At 39.5% G+C, this 22,019-nt stretch overlaps 1 protein-coding gene across 1 annotated transcript in view; it reads right to left on the bottom strand.

Moving 5' to 3' along the window:
• Positions 1-7,921: 7,921 nt before the first annotated feature.
• Positions 7,922-22,019, bottom strand: part of LOC139735229 (kinesin-associated protein 3-like) — a 22,960-nt gene continuing 8,862 nt past the window's right edge. Inside the window, exons 11-19 of the mRNA XM_071645984.1 lie at positions 21,470-21,570; positions 20,784-21,005; positions 19,855-20,020; positions 18,899-19,024; positions 17,429-17,527; positions 16,504-16,589; positions 10,356-10,548; positions 9,741-9,858; positions 7,922-8,105 (exon numbers count right to left, since the gene is read on the bottom strand). Coding sequence (XP_071502085.1) covers positions 7,922-8,105; positions 9,741-9,858; positions 10,356-10,548; positions 16,504-16,589; positions 17,429-17,527; positions 18,899-19,024; positions 19,855-20,020; positions 20,784-21,005; positions 21,470-21,570 — 1,295 coding nt within the window. The remainder of the gene's footprint in view (positions 8,106-9,740; positions 9,859-10,355; positions 10,549-16,503; positions 16,590-17,428; positions 17,528-18,898; positions 19,025-19,854; positions 20,021-20,783; positions 21,006-21,469; positions 21,571-22,019) is intronic.

Raw genomic sequence — 22,019 nt, 5'->3', positions numbered from 1 at the left:
CTCTGCATTTGTTTTGCAACTACTTTCAGAATGAGTAAATTTCCACAATTAAGGACATTTTTGTCCCCTGTATAAATTCCATGCCAAAGGTCAAAGTTGAGGTGACAGTACATGTTTACAATTCATGTAGATCTCAGATCTCTATCACTCTCCTAAAGTGAAAACATTTCTACAAGTTTTAATTTGTCTTCTTTCATCCAACAGGTACGGTAGGCAACTCTTTGTGTAAAAAGAACTATGTAGATGAAGTAAACACCCTGAGGTCTTAAGTAAACATGACACCAAGATCCAATAATGTTGGACAGAGTAAACTTATACTGCTACACCAGACTATTACATTCATTGGGGTTAACCATTACCCCCTCCCCTTGCCCCCTTCTAGCTCTCTTCATTGAGCAGTCAGCCACACTGTCACATATCAGCTCTCAAGTTTAATACAGCGTTATGCAATAAAAATTAGAATTGAACTTTCAATTCATCCTCTTGTACATCGCATGTTTCAACACATCCGTTTTCCTTGAAATCGGCGTAATCGATTGCAACTCAATAATGTCTTGAGCATTAAAACCTATAGCTACAGCATATTATAAAATGGGTTCAAGAATGTAGCCAATTGGAAGCGCTGAAATGAGTCACGTGTGCGTGCATTAATTTCTTAGTAAATGCACGGCCGGGGCCTGACGTACGTCACAATGTTTACACTAGCAGTGCGCACTCAATCAGTTGTTACAAGTGCGTCACGCGCTACTATACGCGCTGTCAATCCTGTAAACAACTTCTAGTTCGGGCTGCCACAACAGCCGGCGGCCTTTCTTGTGCATAACACGTGGCATACGTATACTCTTATACGTACGTACAGTACTTATGTGCGGGATTTCCGAGTGCGACGTGCGTAAATGTTTGGGACGAACATCTTCGGACATCTTGACTTTTGAGCGAGTGCTACATGTAGCTGACTGGTATTGACCCACAAAGGTACGTGAATAATGCTGTTAGTTTTCGACCCATTTTATAAAACAAATGATGCACAGGATTATTTCGTGGCGTTAGTGAAGGTGCGGCTCACTCTCGAGTATTGACAACGGTTGCAAACATGCACTCGGCTGCGCCTCGTGCATGTCGCACCATTGTCAATACTCTCGAGCGCGCCGCACCTTCACTAACACACTCTATCCTGTGCATCATTTGTATACTGCGCAATAATGCTAGTAATTTAATGATTAATCAACAATGTTAACTAATGTCACTGCACTTTTGACACACATGCCATCTTTTTATCTGTGAGGAACAAATACCTACGAAACTGTATCAGGAAGACCACATGCATATTACAGTCTGTACCCATGTACCATCTGTGCATACAGTGAAGTGAGTCATCAAACAGCAGGTTGTTTCCTATCATTTGGACTCTATGAAGACATTGGGCATTTGTTCAAGTTGCATGTTGCACAGGGCAGTGGATGCATTGTGAGTGAATACTGTGGATCATGCTCTTAGTGTTCATCCACTCTTGGCATTAGTCCCACTGGTTAACAATGCAGCTGTTTTCTGCATTCCTCACATCTTTCTATATGGAGTTGCTCACATCACTGCACAAAACGACTCAAATGCTGTAAAAAAAAAATAACAAGAGCAGACAAAAAAAAACCTGAAGTCATAATGCTTATTCTTTGTTACAATTACCCCTTTGTAATTCTAGGAATTGAGCTTTAACTTCCTACACTTTTTCATCAGAATTTACTGAATTCCATCAAACTTGACCTAATTTTAAGTAGAACAGGAAGCCACCTACAGCATTACAATGTGCAATGGAAAAGTCACAGTGGCATAAAAGGGATTATGAGGATTAGGTAATTTCTATTCAGTGGTCTGGCAGTTAGTTTTCAGATATCACTGCAAATGAGCTAGAAGAAAGCACTCCACTGGATATGCCAATCTTAAAAAAAGAATGTTGTAAGGGTTAAGCATAAAACTATTACTGACTTTAAACAATAAAAGGCTCAGACAAGAGTCGCTTTTTCTTTGGTCAAAAATACTTTTCTTGTTTTTTTTTTCTTCTGGGCATCTGTTTCAGCTTTCTATGGTCAAGAGTCCCATTGAAACCTGCCTGCTGTATTGATTTTAATATCTTCTGCACACTATGCCACTTATAGATTACGAGCTTGATATACATGCATTGCATTGTATGTGATTAGTGTTATGAATGGCATGTGGATGGATCGCACAGGTTAAAATGGCCAACATCCCAAAACAACACACAGCAAAGGGATAAAAGTAAAGAACCTGAACAACCAACAAACAAGACAAAACACAGAAACTGTTTGATGGACACAGTGCATTCCTCACACAAAACTGCGTAACCACCAGATGACAACTTTCGGAGCACATCTGACACTCAGATCAGACTGTTGAGTACATCTACGCATCCCTGTTCGACCATTTCATCTTTGTCCCTTTGAGGGATCCCCAAGAAAGATGTCCAAATCTTTGAAATCATCTCCAGTAAAGCAGGTGCATGCACTTTTGAGGTAAAAAAGCTGACACATTACTATTATAGTGAAGCTCTAGGAATGGTAAATTGTCCTGTAACTTTTCACACCCCACATCAACACTGAGACGATATCTTGTGTAATTTCTGTAGAGTTTGCTTCTCAATTCCTCATCCATCTCTCTGTCCTCACACTAACATGTTTTGAAGTTTTGTAGTTTCTGCTACCATGGTACTTAAAATGTTTCTTTCAACTGAATTGTTATCAACCCTCATAACTGTGCCAGTTGGCACACATACCAGAGCACTTTCTCTGCCAATTGACTCAGACTTCTGTACAGAGATTACCTAATCCCCTAATTCCTATTGTGCCACCATGGCCTTCTTGTTGGACTGAGGCAAGTTGGTACACCTGAGTAGGCTTGCTAGTTTACAGCTAGATAGGTCAATTTTGGAGGGATTACTACATGCTGATGAAAAGGCATGGCATGTTAAGAGAAGTACTTTGCTATAATATTAAGGGTTTAATAGGACATTCCAACTAAAGGATGCACAAGATCTTGATGACAGCAAAAATAGGCTGACTCAAATGGAACAAGGAAATACACAATCCATGTTTAGCGCACACACACGCAAAGTATGCTAAATTTCAAGTCTAACTTGTACTTTAATACAAAGGTCACCTGACTAGAAAAACTTTAAGTTAGCATCCAACATTTAATATGTAGCATGGGCAAGTCCCCACAGGTGTACAATCTGCAATGCAAGTAATACAGTGATATGTAATTCAAAAAAAAGAAAAAGAAAACGAAAATCACAATTGTCCTTGTGTGGTCAGAGCATAATTGCCCCTGATTTATTTCTTTTCTCTAAATTCATTTATCTTATTTTATTTATTTATTTATTTATTTATTTATTTATTCATTTATTTATTTATTTATCTATTTTCATTTTTGTACATATTTTTTTTTTAGGGAAGGGTTCTGAGTTAGGCCATGAGTCTATAGTACTTCACATTTTGATCGAAAATCACGACATTTGATGCGGCATCATCATGATATCAAACTATCATGTATAAATCAATGCTTGGGTTGCCCACATTTAATTTGCCACCAAGTGTTGCTTCCCTTTAATTCCCGTACTTCCAGCGCTGGCGACCGACACATGGCCGACAGCCAGGAATGGCCTGGATTCCTTCCAATCAGGACCCTGTAACAATGGCCGTCTAATCCTCAACCATTGAATCCTCAACCACACTGTAAAAGGAGGCCATGATCCAGCATACACAGACAGCTGGTGCAGGCAGCTACCACTCTAAATATCATGGATCCCTCCCTAGGCTCAATCCGGATCATCAGGTGTAGCATTAGCCCTTTCTGTACTAGGGACTTTTGGACAGTGTGTACAATGCTATGGGGTTTCCTGTGTCACTTGGCACTCAAAACACACAAAATAATGGTTAAAGAAAACACCCTACACTTTCCATCTCTGTCTAATGCGGTGAGGGGGGGGGGGGGGGAGGGAGGGGCTGGGGGAGATGAAACCAGGTTGTGTGATTTGCAGCTGGAACTGAACTTTCACCTCTTTGGCAGCACTAACTTCCACCGCTAAATGAGTCCGCACAATTGCCATCAAAAGAACAGCATGCACATATTGTAGGGTAACATGGGATACAGTCTGGATGAGAGAAGCAGGCATTCTCCATCAGCAATAATTATGACAAGGCTCTGCAAGAATTGAAGGGGAAAAAAAGAATAATTTACACACACATTCAGTACACTGAGAAACACTTTTAACCTACCATCAGGAAAAATTCTTTAGCTTATATGGAAGAAATATGATAGACACTGAAAGATACGCATACCAAATAACAGTTAGGAAGTGAATTTCCATTTTGCTAATATGTTGTACCAACAAGGAGCCCTCAAATTTTTCTGACAATTTCCTTTGCATATTACAATCCACTTTCGGACAGGATGAGCCCACCAAGAAATCAAAATATTAATCAATTTCCACATTTAATGAGATATCACGGCAGCTCCACAGCACCTTGAAAAAAAACCTACCAAATTTTGATCTTTTTTTGGTAGCATTGCTGTATGGTGGTATCATCTGCAAAAACAGAGGTCTTCTGATAAAAAGCTCCAAGTGTTATTGTACGTGCTCCTGATAAAGGAAAACATCACTATACATGTAAAGGTCTCCACCATGCTGTCATTCTTATCTGAACAGGAATTCTTGCAGGTTGTGATCATGATATTCCCTGAATCTCCTGCATAATATGATGGCATGTTCACATCGCTGGAGCCCTCATATCTCTCCTATGCCAAACAATGGAGGTGGAGGTTGTTACCAGCATGTGCTCGCCAATGAACAAACTGACAACATCAAATGATGTCTCTGGGACCACAATCTGAAGACTATTACTGGGTGCCTGCAGCCCGCTCAAAGGCAGAGTAGAGTTTGACCTCAGTTGAACCTTCTTGCACTCTTGGTATGCACTGCATGGGTAATGTATGATGCACAGGTAAACTTTAAAGGGATTGTATAGTTTCGGTCGAGACCTAATTTTAGGTTTCTAACTTTTTTTGGTGAGATAATGAGAAACCTCTTATGAAATGTAAAGCATGTAATTCCATGAGGAATTCAACATTTGATGAAAATTGACTTGAAATGGCTGAGATATCCAAAATAGAGCGATTCTAATAAAGTGTTGGACCCAACTTTTATTACAATCGCTTTGTTTCACTTTGTTTTTGGATGTTTCAGTCATTCCAAACTCGATTTTCATCTAAGAAACTTTGAATTCCTCTTAAAATGGTATGCTCTGTACTATTTCATAAGTGTTTTCTTGGTTCTCACAAAAAGTTAAAAGCCCAATTTTCATCTCCACCAATACTATACCATCCCTTTAATGACTGTGCATAACCCATGGGGTGGCACAAGTGAAGGAAGGGCTAAGTATGTCTCCCTCATCAGATCAGTAACACTGAAAACTCTCCATTCATAGCCAAGTGGCACGGTTTAGCAACCACAGACTTTCACTCAAGTTTTCTAGTGTCAGAGATAGCAAGTTTTACCATTTGTTCTCCGTCTGCAGTATAAACCATGGGAATTGACAGAAGGAAATATGTATGTATGTATGCAATAAAAAACAAACATACATCCAATCAAAAAAACAAACAGAGAGATGAGATATCAAATCCAGCACAGGTGACACAAGTGACGGAGCCACAAAAGCTTCAACATTATGTTTCATTCAGGAGAAAGACTGGGACCACAAGTTGTGAGAACAGTTGCACTTAGAATGTTATTAATTTCATCTAATCAATCAATTGTACAATCTCACCAATTTCAAATTGAAGTCTCAAATCATGGATCTCCACTGGTTGAAGTCATGTTTATGGTTGATTTGTGTTTGGTTCAAATTACAACATTCTCTCCCCCAAGGTCTTAAATAGCAACTGATATCTTAATGTCCGAGCATTATATATATATATATATAAATATATAAATATATATATATATATATATATATATATATATATATATATATATAAATATATATATATATATATATATGTATATTTTTTAAGATTACTGCCTGTAATATTTGCAAGTCTGAATGAAATGCCTTTGATTTTCATTGAGCAGAGTCGGGAAAAATGACTCCATACGCAAGGAAATGACTTCTTCGATGCAAAGAAATGAGGAATTGTTTCAATTGACATCCACCATAATCACAAAATAAAAAAAGACTGTAATTCTTCTTAAAAAAAACCCCCAAAACAATCTTCTTCCTATTTCAGTTTATGGGAGTCCCGACTATTTTAACATCACTGCCATCTATTGTCACAAATCAGTATTTATAAGCAGAGTCCTTTCAAGAACTGCTGATTTTAGCTCTGGTTTACACAAGATGATTGCAGATGGACAATTTGAGGTGACTGTAAAATAGGGGAAAAAAATTATTCTGACCACAAACTCTGACTCACCTCCAATCCAACACAATTTTTGTCTCATTGGCCCTTTATACCACGAAGAGTTAGTGCCTCCCCCCCCCCCTTTGATTATTCTTATCCATATCTCTGCTTCCCCCTCCTCCTCCTATCTATCTTTTGAAAGGAGGAAGAGTAGTATTGCAAATCCTGTCAATCTGTAATGAAAAAAGGGGGAACACACGCACATTTATACATTTATACATATATATTAGTCTGCTTTTATTGCTGCATTGTATAACTATTCATAAGAATAGAAATTCATGGGGATCTATTTCCTGTCCTATCACCTGACAGTTACATCAAAGAGTGTCAAGCAACCTGTATGAGTCGCCACTTTGGCTCGAGTCCAATATTGTGAGTATCATCGTGGTATCTATTGCAAGCCTCAATCTTGACGGAAAGGTTCAATGATCTTTATTTAACAGCTCCGTGCTGCACTTTCCGCCGAGTGCTGGAGGTAAAATTCTCGCTTTCCAGTCAACTGATAAGGCATCAACAATTTTCTGTTTTGATGAGAGGTGGTAACTTTCACAGAGCATGCCATTATACAGGAAGCCGTGCAAGAGAAAAAAAGGAAATTTGCATTTTCTTCTCACTCTCACATACAAAATAGTTAACGCCTAATAGCACAAAGGAAGGCGGGAAAGGGCACTGACACCCCCTGCCAGCACCATCATTTTCAATTCATCACTACATTGTTCTTTACAGCATGAATATGACATTCCATTATTAAAGTCGTTTTAATTCAAGAATGTGTTAGATTAGTTGAGAACAACAGCAGGCTTGAATAGCTCTATGTTTCAGTATCAGAAAATGTGAGAGGCCAAGACAGGATTTGCAAATGGGCTACCAGACGCTGCCTTTCAACTTTACTCATCTCTTTAATTAAACGTCACTATTTTTTCTCTCTCTCTCTTTCTTGCTCTTTCTCCCTGTCTCCTTCTCTGCGATCTTTCTCCAAGGAAATGTAAGGAGAAAGAGGCAAAAGATCGGCATGCAGTTTTCTCGACATTATCGCTGCACTAGTATGAGGATAACTTTCAGTCACATGAGCACATACATGTACCTGTACGTGCTGGCTGAGCTACACATCGTGCGATTCATGCGACTTTTAACCAGTGCGTATGACCTGCATGTGCCAACAGCTGTCCAGAGCACTGCAAACGCTACCGCAGCACTGCAAACACTACTGCACAGGCACAACCACACAAGGGTGACGTTTCTTATCCAGCAGATGACAGACAGGTGTGTAGTGTGTGCCAGTCAGGGATTGCTGCTCTCTGCATTCATAGCAGAGTCTCAGTAAGTAATCCGATGATAGAAGTCTTCATGGTTGCTAAGCAACCTTGGTTATTCCCTCTGCCTCCATCTTGATCCTCAAATCAAGCTCAGAATGTTACAAGAGTCCAACAACCGGGCGATCATTCATGCCTTAGTAGTTGTAGCCACCCTGCTGAGTGGCGTACTGGTAAGTGGGCGACACAGGGCGGCCATACTGGTCCACGGACTCTGCGTAGACGTCGATAGGGTTGCCATACTCATCTAATGGCTGTCCGTCCTCAGTGAGGTAGGCCACCCTGGACGCTGGTCTCATGGAATCGTACTCCCCAGGGTACCTACGAGGATAGATAAAGGTATATGTGTTTGTGTATGATTCAGTCTCCAGAAAGGAAGCATCTAAAACTACTAGTACAGTACTCTCCGCGTAATCGGGTATCGCTTAAACGGGTACTCCGTTTAATTGGGTAGTAATGTCAGAGTCAGTTCCAATGCACATTAAAATTACCTGATAATCGGGTTGCCTCTCCGCATAAATGGGTAAATAATTTTCTTCTAACCTAATTTCTACCCATATTTTATCGCAGATATAACACTTTAAGAAATCATTCATGTCAAATTTTCCACAACTAATCGCATTCTCTGCTTAATTTGCAAAGAAGACCGATCATTTTGGGAGTGATTAAACATGAAAACATATGTACACGTACTGAATTGCCACACGAAAACGAACATCACAAGTCACGTAGCTGGCACTCACAACTGCATAGACAGACAGGAGTTGAACACACTTGCGCTCCTGTGCCTACGTAATAGCGAGGAGTCTATCTAAGTCAAATGACAAAGTTTTCTGAAGACATATTTGTCCATAAAAAGAGTGTAAAGAGAGTTAATTATTGCTCATGACTGGGCAAGGGTAAGGTATGTACATTATTGTGCCGTGCAGGCACGCATGTTAAGCATACAGTGTAGGTGTTTGGTACAGTGTACAACACATGTAAATACACATTGTGTGTGTTAATTGTGAATGAGACCTGTTCTTCTGTTAATTGGGTACTCCGCTTAATCGGGTAAGAAACGCTCTGCCCGAGCCTACCCGATTATGCGGAGAGTACTGTATATACAATGACAATGTTGGTACTAGACAGATTTAATACAGGTAGCAGCAAGAATATTGTAGAAAATTGAAATTGTCCATTGGTGTATTAGTAAAATAATCTCAATCAATGTCTAAAAAGTGTATTGTGAATTCTGTCACATTTTTCTCTGAGAAAACATAAATTTAAGGTGGGAATAAAAGTTCAAGTGGCTTGATCTCACTTTGACTACATTTAGGCAGGCCTAAACAAAGTCACACACACACAAAACATAACCACACACAGACAAAGGTATGTATGTGTGTGCAAAAGTATGTATGCATGTATATATGTACCATGTAGTGTATGCATGTTTATATGTACACTGTAGTGTATGTGTGTGTGAGTATATGTATGGAGACACTAACACACATTAAAGGGATTGTATAGTATTGGTTGAAATGAGAATATTGGGCTTTTTAACTTTTTGCAAGATACCAAGAAACCACTTCGATGAAATAGTACAGAGCATACCATTCTAAGAGGAATTCAAAGTTTATTTCATGAAAATCGGTTTTGGAATGGCTGAAACACCAAAAAACAAAGTAAAAGAAAGCTATTGTAAGTCCCACCTTTTATTAGGAATGCTCTGCTTTTATATATCTCAGCCATTTCAGAAACAATTTTCATCAAATAAATGTTGAATTCCTTCTGGAATTACATACTCTTTCATATTTCATAAGAGGGTTTTCATTATCCCACCAACAAATGTTAGAAACCTGAAGTTAGGTCTGAAGCAAAACTTTACAAGCCCTTTAACTCACACACACACATTCTCACAAACACACATATACCATCAATCACATCTCAGAAGATACAATGTATTGCCCCTCCTACCTATTGCCGTACATGGCCGTGGGTGGCCTTCCCATGTAGTCTCCGTTCTGGACGTTGCCGTATTCGTCCACATACTCCGGCGTCACCACCCCGTCATACATCTCCCCATCTTCGTAACCTGGTAAGGATCAAATAACATCAATCCGGGTCAGCGGCTGAGATTTGATGCCATTGCCACTCACTCCAGGTCATGTATGAAAGTGAAATTGTTTTTACAAAACACATAATGCCAATGAAATAATATAGGTTGAAACTGGATCATGGTGAAAACGGTGTTCCTGATTCATATTCTCATGTTTACCTTTCAAAGCATACCATTACAGAATGCATTCAAAATTGGAATATCATGTTTTCTTCCGAGGTTAGCTTCATGTTTCATACACCTCAGTCTCTTTTTACATCTCTGTGCTACACACACTTGATTCAGTTAATATCCTCTAAAAAATCACAAAAGTAAGTACCACTCTGGTCTGCTGCGGCAAAACAATCTTTAGCCAGTTTCCCCAACTCTGCTTTACCAGTACTTTACATCACTGCCACAAAAATATTGAAATAGCATGAAAGAGGATGAAAGAGAGAGTGAGAGAGAGAGAGCATATCGTCATGGCAACTGACCTGGATGCCCATAGAAGAGATCTGGTCTATCCAGGATGTCAGACTCCTGGATGAAGGGGCTGTAGCTCTCGTCTCCGTACACCAGGCCCTCTGCATCGTCCATCTGCTGGGACTCCACCATCTCCAGCCACTGGGAGTTGTGCCAGCGAAACTTCTCCAGCTTGATCTTCCTGGCCCATTCCTCATCAAACTCCTACATGGGGGAGACGACATGGCAGGGGGTGGGGTGGGGATGTGTAGAGAAGAGGGAGAATGGAAGGAGGAGGAGGGGGAGATGAGAGAGAGAGAGGGAGAGAACGAAGTGGAGAAGAGAAGGGGAGGAGGAGGAGGGGTTGGAGGAGGGGGAACAGGAGAGAGAAGGAAGTAGAGGAAGAGAGAACAGGAGGAGGAGGAGAAGGGGGTGGAGGACAGAAAGGGGGAGAGGAGGGGAGTGGAGGAGATGGAGAAGGTAAGAAGGAGAGAAGGAGAAGAAAAGGGAAGGAAAAGGAGAGAAGGGAAGAAAGAAAAGAAAGAATGGAAAGATGGAGAAGGTAAGAAGGAGAGAAAGAGAGGGGAAAGGAAGAGAGGACAGATGGGAAGGGGAAGGAGAGAAAATGAAGAGCAGTGGAGGAAGAGGAAGAGGAGGAAGAGGAGGAGGAGGAAGAGGAGGAGGAAGAGGAGGAGGAGGAGGAGGAGGAGAGAGAGGTGGGCAGGAGGTAAGGGCCATGAGGAGGATGGGAAGATAATGGGAGAGGGAAAGTAATATGAATGAAACAATTTGGTGAAAATATACCTTCAAAAATATAATCACGACCTTGTGTCATAGCTGTCCGCTCAAAAGGTTAAGGAACTTTCAAAAAGTTCAAGAAATTGATAAAATATAAGCATCAGCTGCAAAGCATATTTGACAGTTTAAATGCCAGGCACAGGTCTTAGACACATCTGTGTTCATTCATACGCACTGGGTGTGTTTTCATGTAGATAAGACAGAGCCACTTACTTATACACTGCGAACATACATTGTAAGACCTTGGCTTGGCTTGAAAATGTAATATTTCCCAAAAATACAAATTCATGACTGTAAATTAATGAAAAAAAAAATTGCATACTTTGGCACATTACAGACAAGCAGTCAAAGACTAGGAGAAAATATATAAATGGTGTTGACGGAAATCACATTAACATGGAAAGGGTGACAGCATATTGTACTGCGTATTTAAACTGAAAACTATGGGGTTACATACTTGACAGAGAAACCCTGTTATCTTCAAATATCAATTAGACATTTTCACACAATATATTTGCAATTAAGACACTGCACAAGTTAATTTTCATACATCGCACAGGCAAATCACCTATATTCAGAGTCAATAAATATAAAGAGAATATGGAAATACTAGAGTTGTCCATGGTTATTGGAGTGGCTATAATTATGTAAACAATAGAAGGAGAAGGAGATGAGAGGAGAAAAAAAAGACGCAAGAGAGGAAGAGGATGCAGAATAAAAGAGACGCAAAAAGGAGATAAAAATGAAGAGGAGGGAGAAGAAGGAGAAGGAGAAGGACGAAGAGGAGGAGGAGGAGGAGGAGGAGGAGTAGGAGTTGTTGAAGTAGCCTCTGACTAGTAGCTGATTCACGGGAACAAGCAAAGCACTTTCAGGCAGGAAAAGTTACACGAGGTATCAATTTCCCTGAAAGTCTGCGGGGAAATTGAATGTCCCCCTGTCAGTCCCAGGGTAACCACCCTATGGAATACACACAAACACACATGCAAACACACACACACACACACACACACACACACACACACACACACAAACACAAAAAACCACACAGTATCAATCATGGCAGCTTAGCAGTGCACTCACCCACATTCATCTTACGTGAACTTCACATTGAGATGATTTTGGCATTAAAGCTTTTGAAAAGGGCACATTCAGTAATAGTCTGCAACACACTGCCAGCTTGATGAAAGCATGAGCATGCAAATAGAGTGATAGTTTCATGGAACCAGACCATTGATTTTCCAACTGTGCACTAAAAGCATTGCATAAAGTTTGACAGCACGTCTCACCATCAAAGCAAGGTGCATTTTGTCTTAACCCGTCGAGGACGAGTCCCGAGTATACTCGTGCAGGTGTCTATGGGAAATGCGTGTTGTAGCAAAATCAGGCCGTCCTCAACGGGTTAAAATTTCTTCAGCAGCCACAGTTACTGTCAATATGTCTGAATTGGAAAGGTAAGCAACTAGGATGGGTTGGCTAGTCATCCATCAGCAAACAGACGTAATCAAAGGCACTCATAATCACTTCTAGCTTGAGTCACACATGTCGTAGTTGGGCCGCATTGGGTGACTACATGTATGTTGCAGTACTCTACAGTACAGGATATCAAACTTGTCATGTATCAAGGCTTTTAAAAGTTTAGCCCACATTTGATCTCAGAACTCTGGGGGTGGAGTTAGGGGCTGGGTGGGGCTCAGAATCACCAATATGACGATGCATGAATTCAACCTAGCACATGTAGTATTCAAGTATCACATCATTACATTAATATATCACATAAATCAAAACATCCCTTATACTTGCTGGAAGATACTTATTTTGAGAGTGTATTCCACAAATAGTGCATAGAGATTGTGAAGGTAGAGCTATACATTGGTGAACATTTCACAATCATTGAACATCTTTAAGTCACAAGTCGATTTGATTTGAATCATGACACTCAAAATGCTCTTATCACCGCAAAGCAAATACATCCCCTGTCATGTAACTATTACATCACTCCCATAATCCGCCTCATTCGTTCAATTCATACGCAAAAGTCCTCAGTTTGTGCCTCCACTATCGAGCAATAGATTCAAAGTTAGCCATGTTAGCTGAGTTACTGGCACTAACAGTGTCCTTACGATGACAACCTGTGTTCAATACTGCCCACATTTTCAGAAGCTGTTGCTGTCAATCTGTCACAATCATTCAAAACAAAATCATCTCTAGCACAGGTTCCCCTTTACATGCTCAAATGAAAATGAAAAGATGTTGAGGATATATTCTATTTCTCATTGACGAGGCAAGTGCATGACATGAGCTAAAAATTTCACGGCTGTTGCTAATTCTGAAACATTGTGTGACCTTCAGCTGAATCCAGGTGAAACGTGGGAGGAACCGGAAGGGGTGCTAGTTCACCTTCAAGAAACAAGCACAGTGTAAGTAGACACATTTGGTACACCTGTCACATGCTATTAATACCAGATTTCATACCCATAAAATAATTGCTGCTCAGACATAAGGCTGGACAAAATCAATTACATTCAACTCCTGCAGAACACTTTTGAAATTTGGCATTATTATCACCAACCATCCCTTACTTCCTTGCCCTTCCAAAGCACTGTGAAGTTTGCAATGGCACAGAAAGTCTGGAATCAAGACAAAAGTCTTGAAATTGTATTTATTGATGGTAAGTGAATCTCTTGTGAAAACTGTACCCACTCCTGATTCCATGCGGACTTCTTACTGTACAAAATTATGCCATAAATCTCAAGTTCCTAATTCACCTGTTGTGCAGCATCAAAAGGCAACACACTGGATGTACTTTGAAACCAGAGCTGAATCATGGCCCTAATCATCCGATATCGTATTCCCTTTAATCAACTGGCAGTGTGCAGGTCCCAGCAAGAATCTAAATTATATTTGATGTCTGCTTAAGTAATAGAATACAGCTATTACACAAGTTGTACTATGTGAATTGCGAATCTGGTGGAATAAACCTACGTTCCACCCAACTAGCTAAATGGCCACAATGTCCAGGGGAGCACCTCGAGACAGCCAGCAAGCCTATTAATACAGGTTAACATAACCAGTAACACAACAGGTGCACATAGAAACTACAGATCCCTTTAATCTTTGCTCACGTTTGAGGAAGTAGTGTGCACACTTATCACCTCACTACACAGTGCAATATATGTGCAGCTGTGAGCTTATTAGAGCCTTTACTGTGTATTGTGTAGTGATCGACCATACAAAAGTATAATACCATCCCACCAAAACAAAACAAAACCAAAAAAAAAACCCAACAACGACCCTAGATCAGTGCAGAGAGGCCTATTCACACATAAGAATTATCACTTGTCGGATTGTGCTGCAAAAAAATTATTTGTCACCATTCACACATGCCCCCTCCCCCCCCCCCCCCCCCAAAAAAAAAAGAAAAAAAAAAGAGAAAAACAATTAGGGTAATGATGAGCATGAAGGTAATTGGAGCTACATACACATGACCTTTAATTTCAAAGAATATTGAAAACTTGGTTTCATTCACTACATCAAATACAAATAGTTGATCTGACAACAGGTGTTTTCTAACACTGGTACTCTGTACCCCCTTTTTTTTGGGAGACTCATTGACATTGATTTTTTTTTTCTTTTTGGATAAATCATAGTAATTGAAAATAGGAAGTAGCATTACAATTCAAGGTGATCAAGTCTGTCTGATGAGTCCATACGGATAAAAACAAAAACACAACAACAAGAAACATAAGAACAAAGATAGATGTGAACTGTGTACACATCCTTTGAGCCTCAATCCCAAGTTATTTCTGACACATTGACTTGGAAGCGTTTAATTTTCTCAGGGGGTCCTCAAACTAATTGTGCATTTAAAGGAACAAGGAGACTTGTTGTTCCAAAGAAGACACAAGTGAGAGGAGTTCTGACAATATATAAGGGTAGGAATGAAGGAACTCACAAAATTTAGTGGCTTCAGTAATTGCAGTATAATCTGCAAAGCTTACTGTGAATGTCTTATCATGGCAAAGATTGCATTGTGCCTTCGCAGGAGTGATGATATACTTACACCTATTGCACAACACACTATGTCAAAGCAAAGGAAAGTGCATTTCTCTCGCTCTCTTTCGTACACTCGTGACTAAGGGACAAATGTTACAGCTTGGTAAGTGGATTACAGTCGCAGCCGACATATGTGGAGTAAATCAGAGTCTGTGATAAAAATAGCACCAAGGTCAGTTTCAACCGTGTCTGTCACCAAAACACAGAGTGTGCCACACTCTCTATTTCGTGGTCGCAAACTAGCACATCATAGCGTCTAATGATCATCGACCTGTCGCTCTGATTTTGACGCGTTAGGTGCATAATCTTGTTTGATCCAAACTCCTATATTTGTAAATGAAATTCTTCAGTTATGAAGATGGTTAATTCTATAAAGGGAAGACAAAAAATCTAAGGGATGACAAAAAACCAAAAAACAAACTTTGTAAGGTTAGTGGCCGGGATATTTGCACTTTACTGCAGAAGTGGTTTCAACAACACTAATGCACATTGTTACACATGGCTTTGTCGAGGGGAATTAGCTTCTGGCACACCATTCAATTTTTGCTTGATTTGATAATTTCCCTTTCTATCCCCCTCCCCCTTCACTTTTAAGCAGAATAGTTTGTGTGTCATCTTCTAAGCTTGATTGGATTATAAACCGATTCTTGATTTCTACACAACATCCCTATGCAACCTTATAATATGCCAGAATATCACATTTGATCATTGACTAACATGTATCTGTAACCATCTGTTCTATTCAGGGACACTTGAATTACATATTGCTTGCTTTTACACAATACACCACACACACAATAAAAAAGAGGCCATAAGGTAATGCAATAAAACTACACACACATCCTTCAAAAAAAAAAAAAAAAGAAGAAAAATCCAAGATCCAGATAATGATCAAGATCACCATTAAAAGCTAATCACCTGTTCCTTTTACCACAATGGATCTAACCTGAACACTTCATTAAAATCCATATCATTCTTTTTTTTTTATATTTCTAAGAGGAAGACACAAGAATGCTGGTAAACTCTTGATCTTCTTGGTGAAGGTAAAAATACCAAATCGAGTCCCTTATCTGATTGAGCTCGCACATCTTGCCATGTGTTATTACCATAGGCATAGAAACAAGCCAATAAAGCATTTGAAGTCAATCTACTACGGATGAATGCTGATAACGTCATTCGTTTTAGTCTCTTTCAATAATCAATCCACGTTTGCACTTCATGGATAAATAGTCATCTACCAACCAGTCCTGCTCGACACACAATGTCATCTGCAGATGAAAACTTTACAAACAAACGTAAAAGAGGGAGACGAAGAAGGAGAAAACTTACAGAGATGATGTCCAGGGTGTTGTCGCAGACTTTCCTGATCTCCGCATTTTTGTCGTGCATCAAATCTATGAGGTAAGCAGGTGCCTCTGAAGTATACCAGACTGTTAAGGAACTAGACAGGCAAAATCAGTTTCTTACAGAATGATCAGAGGTACTAACAAAGATGTAAACATCACTGCCCATGTGCAACAAAGATAATCTCAAAGAAATACATTAGAACATGTCACATTGGATGAAGTGTGGGTAGTACTTTCCATTTGCGTAGAAAGGACGTCATCCTGAGCCTTCACATATGAGATTAATTCCTATGCCTGAAATGAACATTTAAAAACTAAACATAGTTTTTTTGATTAATAAAACAAACAAAAGACAAACAGAAACTGAACATCAAAAAAATATATTCATATCTCCCCCGTAAATATTTTTTAAAGACAGCTTCATTTCAATAGACATAATTTGCGAAAGAAACAAATCTTGAAGAAATCGATCAACAGATCTTTGTAAGTTTTTTGGGGAAAAAAATGAGCTTGCTCTTTCTCCACAAAAGGCAATGTGGCAAAGGGCAAAAAATGATAACAATAATAATCATAACTGAAAATACTAGTGTTAAGAAGTGGCAGTGGACAATAAATTGCAATACACTTGTATCTACATGTGCAAATCTTTTCCTCACACATCCAACTTTCAGGACAAGTTTCATCAAAGAACCTCCAAATGAAGGAAAGAATACTTACATTTTTACATATCAATGGAAGGTTAAAAGATTGGTTAGTTTATCTTCTAGTATTGATTAGTAGCAATGCTACATGTCTTTCTCTATACTACCCAGGAACATCTCACTTTGCATTTAAGTTTTTTATCTATAATATGCTGCATCCTCCTCAGGCCACCTGAGAGCGAGAGATGGACGATGAGGAAAGGATACGGGTCTTCTTGATGATGACCTCCCGGGTGGCCTCGTGGAACACCATCTGGTAGAAGACATAGACGATCTGGCAGACAATCTCGTCGTCTTCCTGTTTAGCTGTAGTCACGTGATAGGAGCGCATAAAAAATGACCTTCGGCTCAGCTGAACTGGACTATCGCGGACTTATCTCTACCGGGGAAGGCTGACTGTAACATGATCTCAGCTATTTTTGACTTATCTATTCAGTCATCTACAGTAAGTTTCAACTTGGGTGGCTTCATCAGTGAATGAGATTTTTGGGGATCCTGTACAGTACATTCCCTTCAAAACATATCGATTTAAATTTCTGGTACAACATATTATTAGTCTTTGCAGAAGTGGCACATTCTATCTACAAAGAAGCCGATATCATGTAAAATGTCACTGTCAATATCTCTCATTGCATAAATATCATACATAAAAGATTTCTGTACTTGGAACTTGGCATAACTGATTGTAATCTGACACCTCAACTGGAGGATGAGAGGAAGCTTTGGTTTATTAATCCGTTCCATACTGAATTCTGAAATCCCCATTGACTTAAACACACAGGCCACCAGGTTCCCGTTTGGAACGGGTTAATACGCTTGAGACTCACGGGGTGGGGAGGGGGTGGGGGAGGGAAATCTGAAATTACACAGGCCGGGCTTCAGACACTCAACATCACAATCAGAGAGATTCCCAAAAGTAATAACGGAGATGCTTGCATATTACATGCATCTTAATAGGTGGAAATCATTTCATACTGAGGGAGACTTCTTATATTTTCTTGGTGGGACATGAAGAGATATTTGAGCAGTCAGTGAGCTTCTTGCAGAATTGTAAAGACTTGGCAGCTCTTAAACAGAGATGTGACAGTAATACACATGAAGTGTATTGGCTTGGGAACTAGATAAGAAGTTCTGAATCTTATCATAAAATTCAGATTTTCAAGAAACTTTCACACATATACAAAGGAATATAACCCTATGAAGAGTTTGATTGCAAAAAAGAGTTAACTCCATTAATGTTAATTTGAGATATTTGCAATTAAAGCTGCTAAAAACATAGGAAATAAGAAAACATGGAATATTCATAATCATGACTCCAAGAATATTCCTTCTTTAATATGTAACAAGTGAGGTAAGACTGGAAAGGCGTTATTTTGCTCTATACGACAATGGACTTACTATAAATGTCTAAAAAAGTTGTTTAAGCCGTTTTGTGATCACACTCTTCATACAAAGTTCTACAGTTCTTCATTTACCATCTATCATTGATTTGAGAGCTATGCCTTGGCTTCTGATAAAATTAACCCGTTCCATACTGAATTCTGAAAGCCCATAGACCTAACACGCAGGCCACCAGGTTCCCGTACGGAATGATTTAACGTAACAACGAAGACTTTTGCTGCAAATGACCACAGAATGACTGCAATGACCTTTGGTCTCTATTCCATTCTTACTCACCATTGAGGAGTTCAATGAGAGACTGGATGATGCCAGACTTGGCCAGCATGGCTGCACAGGAGTCATCTGTTGCCACGGTACCGACCAACATCACCACTTCCAGCACCAGGTCATCTTCCGCAGCACCTAGGGAGAAACAAGTTGGTTTTCTTCTGTCAAAATACCTTTCAATATGATAAGAAAATCTGATTTTCCGTGTTATACTTAAATTTGTAAAGCAGTTACTGAAATCAGGGACATTTGATTAAAAAAAAAATAGAGAGAAATTAGGGGTACATCACAAATCTGTCAGGCAGATGCTAACATATTGTTTTACGAGAACTATGTGCGCTCTATTACAACTTGGGAAACAAAACTATTTCCATCAAAATGTTGGTTCATACATCTTCAAATTATCTAAAATCACATTATCTACATTCAATGGAATGTGTCTCCATCTCTTATATGAGACTGGAAATACATTTTTCTTGGAAATTGCACATCAGATCTGACTCCACAAAGAACCACATACCTCTCTATCATTTTTTTTTTTTTTAGTATTTTTCTACAACTCCTCTGAAATATTTATCCAAGATAGCATAATCACAAATACACAAAATAAGGAATACTGTAAAATGAGGAATGTTTATGTGCATTCTAATTTTGCGAATTTGCAAGAGCCAAGATTTGCGAAATTAAAATGCACGCAAAAGTTCTTGTCTACACTACATGCATTGAATGTTAGAGGCAACTCGCCAAACTTTCATTTTGCGAAAAAGGCCGTTGGCTCCAATTCACTAGAATTTCATGCCACGAAAATATCATGCTTTCCAATAAACAAATAAGTTAGTAAACAGCAATCAAATTCGAGTATGTAGATAAAGTACTAAGAAACAGGTTGACACATGGGAATTGTTATATTTGTTTTATTTTGTTTTGTTTTTAAAGCACATCTTGGCAGCAAAGCCTTTCCTCACCAGGTTCGAGCTTCTCTTTGATCCATGGGACGAGTCCAAACTCGTTGATGATCATCTCATAGTCCAGGTCCGGGATGGTGAGATTGGCCATGATGCCCAAGGCTTCCACCACTAGCTCCTCATCCTTGGAGTCCTTGATGATGCGGGCGACATCCGAGATGAATTCCTAGGAGGGGGCGGGGATGTGGAGAGGGTTGGGCATGGGAGCACACAAGTGGCATGTAAAACTTCATGTAATCAAACTTAGTAAATAGTAGGAACTAGAAAAGTGCCTTCATATTGTGCAAGACCACTGTCAACAAAGTATTAGCATCACTTGTAATGGAAGGAATGTCATATGATAACTCACTCTTTTTAATGACATCTTACCAGCTAACTGGTTTAAATGAACAAGAATAAATCCAGCAATGACAGCTCACTATGGCCTCAAAATGAGCCTGAATTCTATGAATTGTGCCCTCATATATAAATGTGGTGTCAGTAAATCTGGAAATAAATTAGAAATCAGTTCGAAACTACTATGAACACTGACTAAGAAAAGGGGAAAAAGAACAGGATTGATTTTATAATAGCTACCTAAACTTGGTAATATGGTACATATATTCTGTGCCAGGGCAATTACCCCCAGAGGGCAATTACCCCTGCCTAAATATTGGTTAGTGATAAGGTTAGAGTAAAGATTAGGGTTAGGGTTAGGTTTAGGGTTACAGTTTGGGTTAGGGTTAGGATTACGTTCAGGATTAGGATGAGGGTTAGGGTGAGGGGAAGGGTCCGGGGTAATTGCCCAGGGTGTAATTGCCTTAGACCCGTTACATATATTCCTATGAATCAAAATAGATAAGTTAGAATGATTAAGCATATCAGCATAGAATAATCATGTCTGAAGTGGTTAAATGACTGCTGAACACAGTCTTTTCACAAATTCTTACAATAAACTGTGCCTTGGTGGGCCCGTCATGCTGCGAGATGTTGCGGATCATCTTGAGGAGCAGCGGATCGCGGAACTTGAGCGCCCGCCGCATGAGGAGGCGCAGCCCGTTGCCCTCGCAGATCAACTGTGCATTGTGCTTGTTGCAGGCCAGGTTGATGCCCAGCGCCACCAGCTCTATCTCCAGCCGCTCCGTTGTGCTCTCTAGCATCATCTTCATGATCTGGAGGTCAAAGATCAAATGTCACATTCAAAATGTACTTATCTTCAAGTAAACAAGCAAAGAGCCAAACTGGCTAGTATTAATCCTTCTGTGCATGACATGATGCCAGCTAATGTTCATATCCCATCTGATATCATCCAAAGTTTCATTCACAGTTTCAGCAGTGTTAAGTCCAGTAAAACACAGTGGTTCATTCTTCCAGACCAGTTTCTTTCTTTTCACACATTCAGTCTACAATTAGCACACTGGTCATAAACCTTCTCTCCTGACCTTGAATAACAGCTGAGTAGCCAACAATTATAGTATCAGCAAACTTGAGAAAAAAAAAGAACTACAACTACTTAGATTCAGCTTAATGAATTTTTGCATCCAGTTGTAATTGTAACTGGTTGACAAAATGCCCATAATCAGTTGTAATACAAACAGATTTATGTGTGGTATTCATCATTAATCTTCGTACTCACCATTGGAATGCAGTCAGTGTAAGTGAACATAGATTTGGCCTTTTCATCTTGACTTATGTGGTAGAGAACACACAGAACAACCAGTCGATGGTTGTCGTTTGCTACAAGAAGAAAGAAACAAAAATAATGGCTGTCACAGCAGCATTCATTTCCATTGTTTGTCTATCTTTGCAATGGAGAGAGAAGAGTGGTCGGATTTTACATCACCTTTACAAATGCACCACAGTTTCAAATTATGTGAAAAGAATATCCATGACAAAAGCATGGATTCAATGTAGGTTCTAAATACTTTGGGGATCACATAGAACGTATGACAATACCCAATGAACATTTAGCAATATCTGTATTCAGAGCTTACTTGCCCAAGTACCTCACAATATAGTTGATTAACACAAAAAGTTTGCTACGTTTCCCTCTCCATCACTTTTATGCCCTGAAAACATAGTACAAACATAAAAAGGCACAGATGAGGCTACATTTGAAGGTAGCACACATTGCACAACAATGTCAAACATCCCTTTTTAATAACAGAGTCATAAATTTACCATCT

The sequence above is a fragment of the Diadema antillarum genome, unplaced genomic scaffold (genome assembly GCF_040938485.1).
Source record: "Diadema antillarum isolate AM-2024a unplaced genomic scaffold, OU_Dant_1.0 scf00000027, whole genome shotgun sequence".
Classification (NCBI taxonomy): domain Eukaryota; kingdom Metazoa; phylum Echinodermata; class Echinoidea; order Diadematoida; family Diadematidae; genus Diadema; species Diadema antillarum.
The sequence above is the reverse complement of the archived record's forward strand: the minus strand, read 5'-3'. Positions and strand labels throughout refer to the sequence as shown.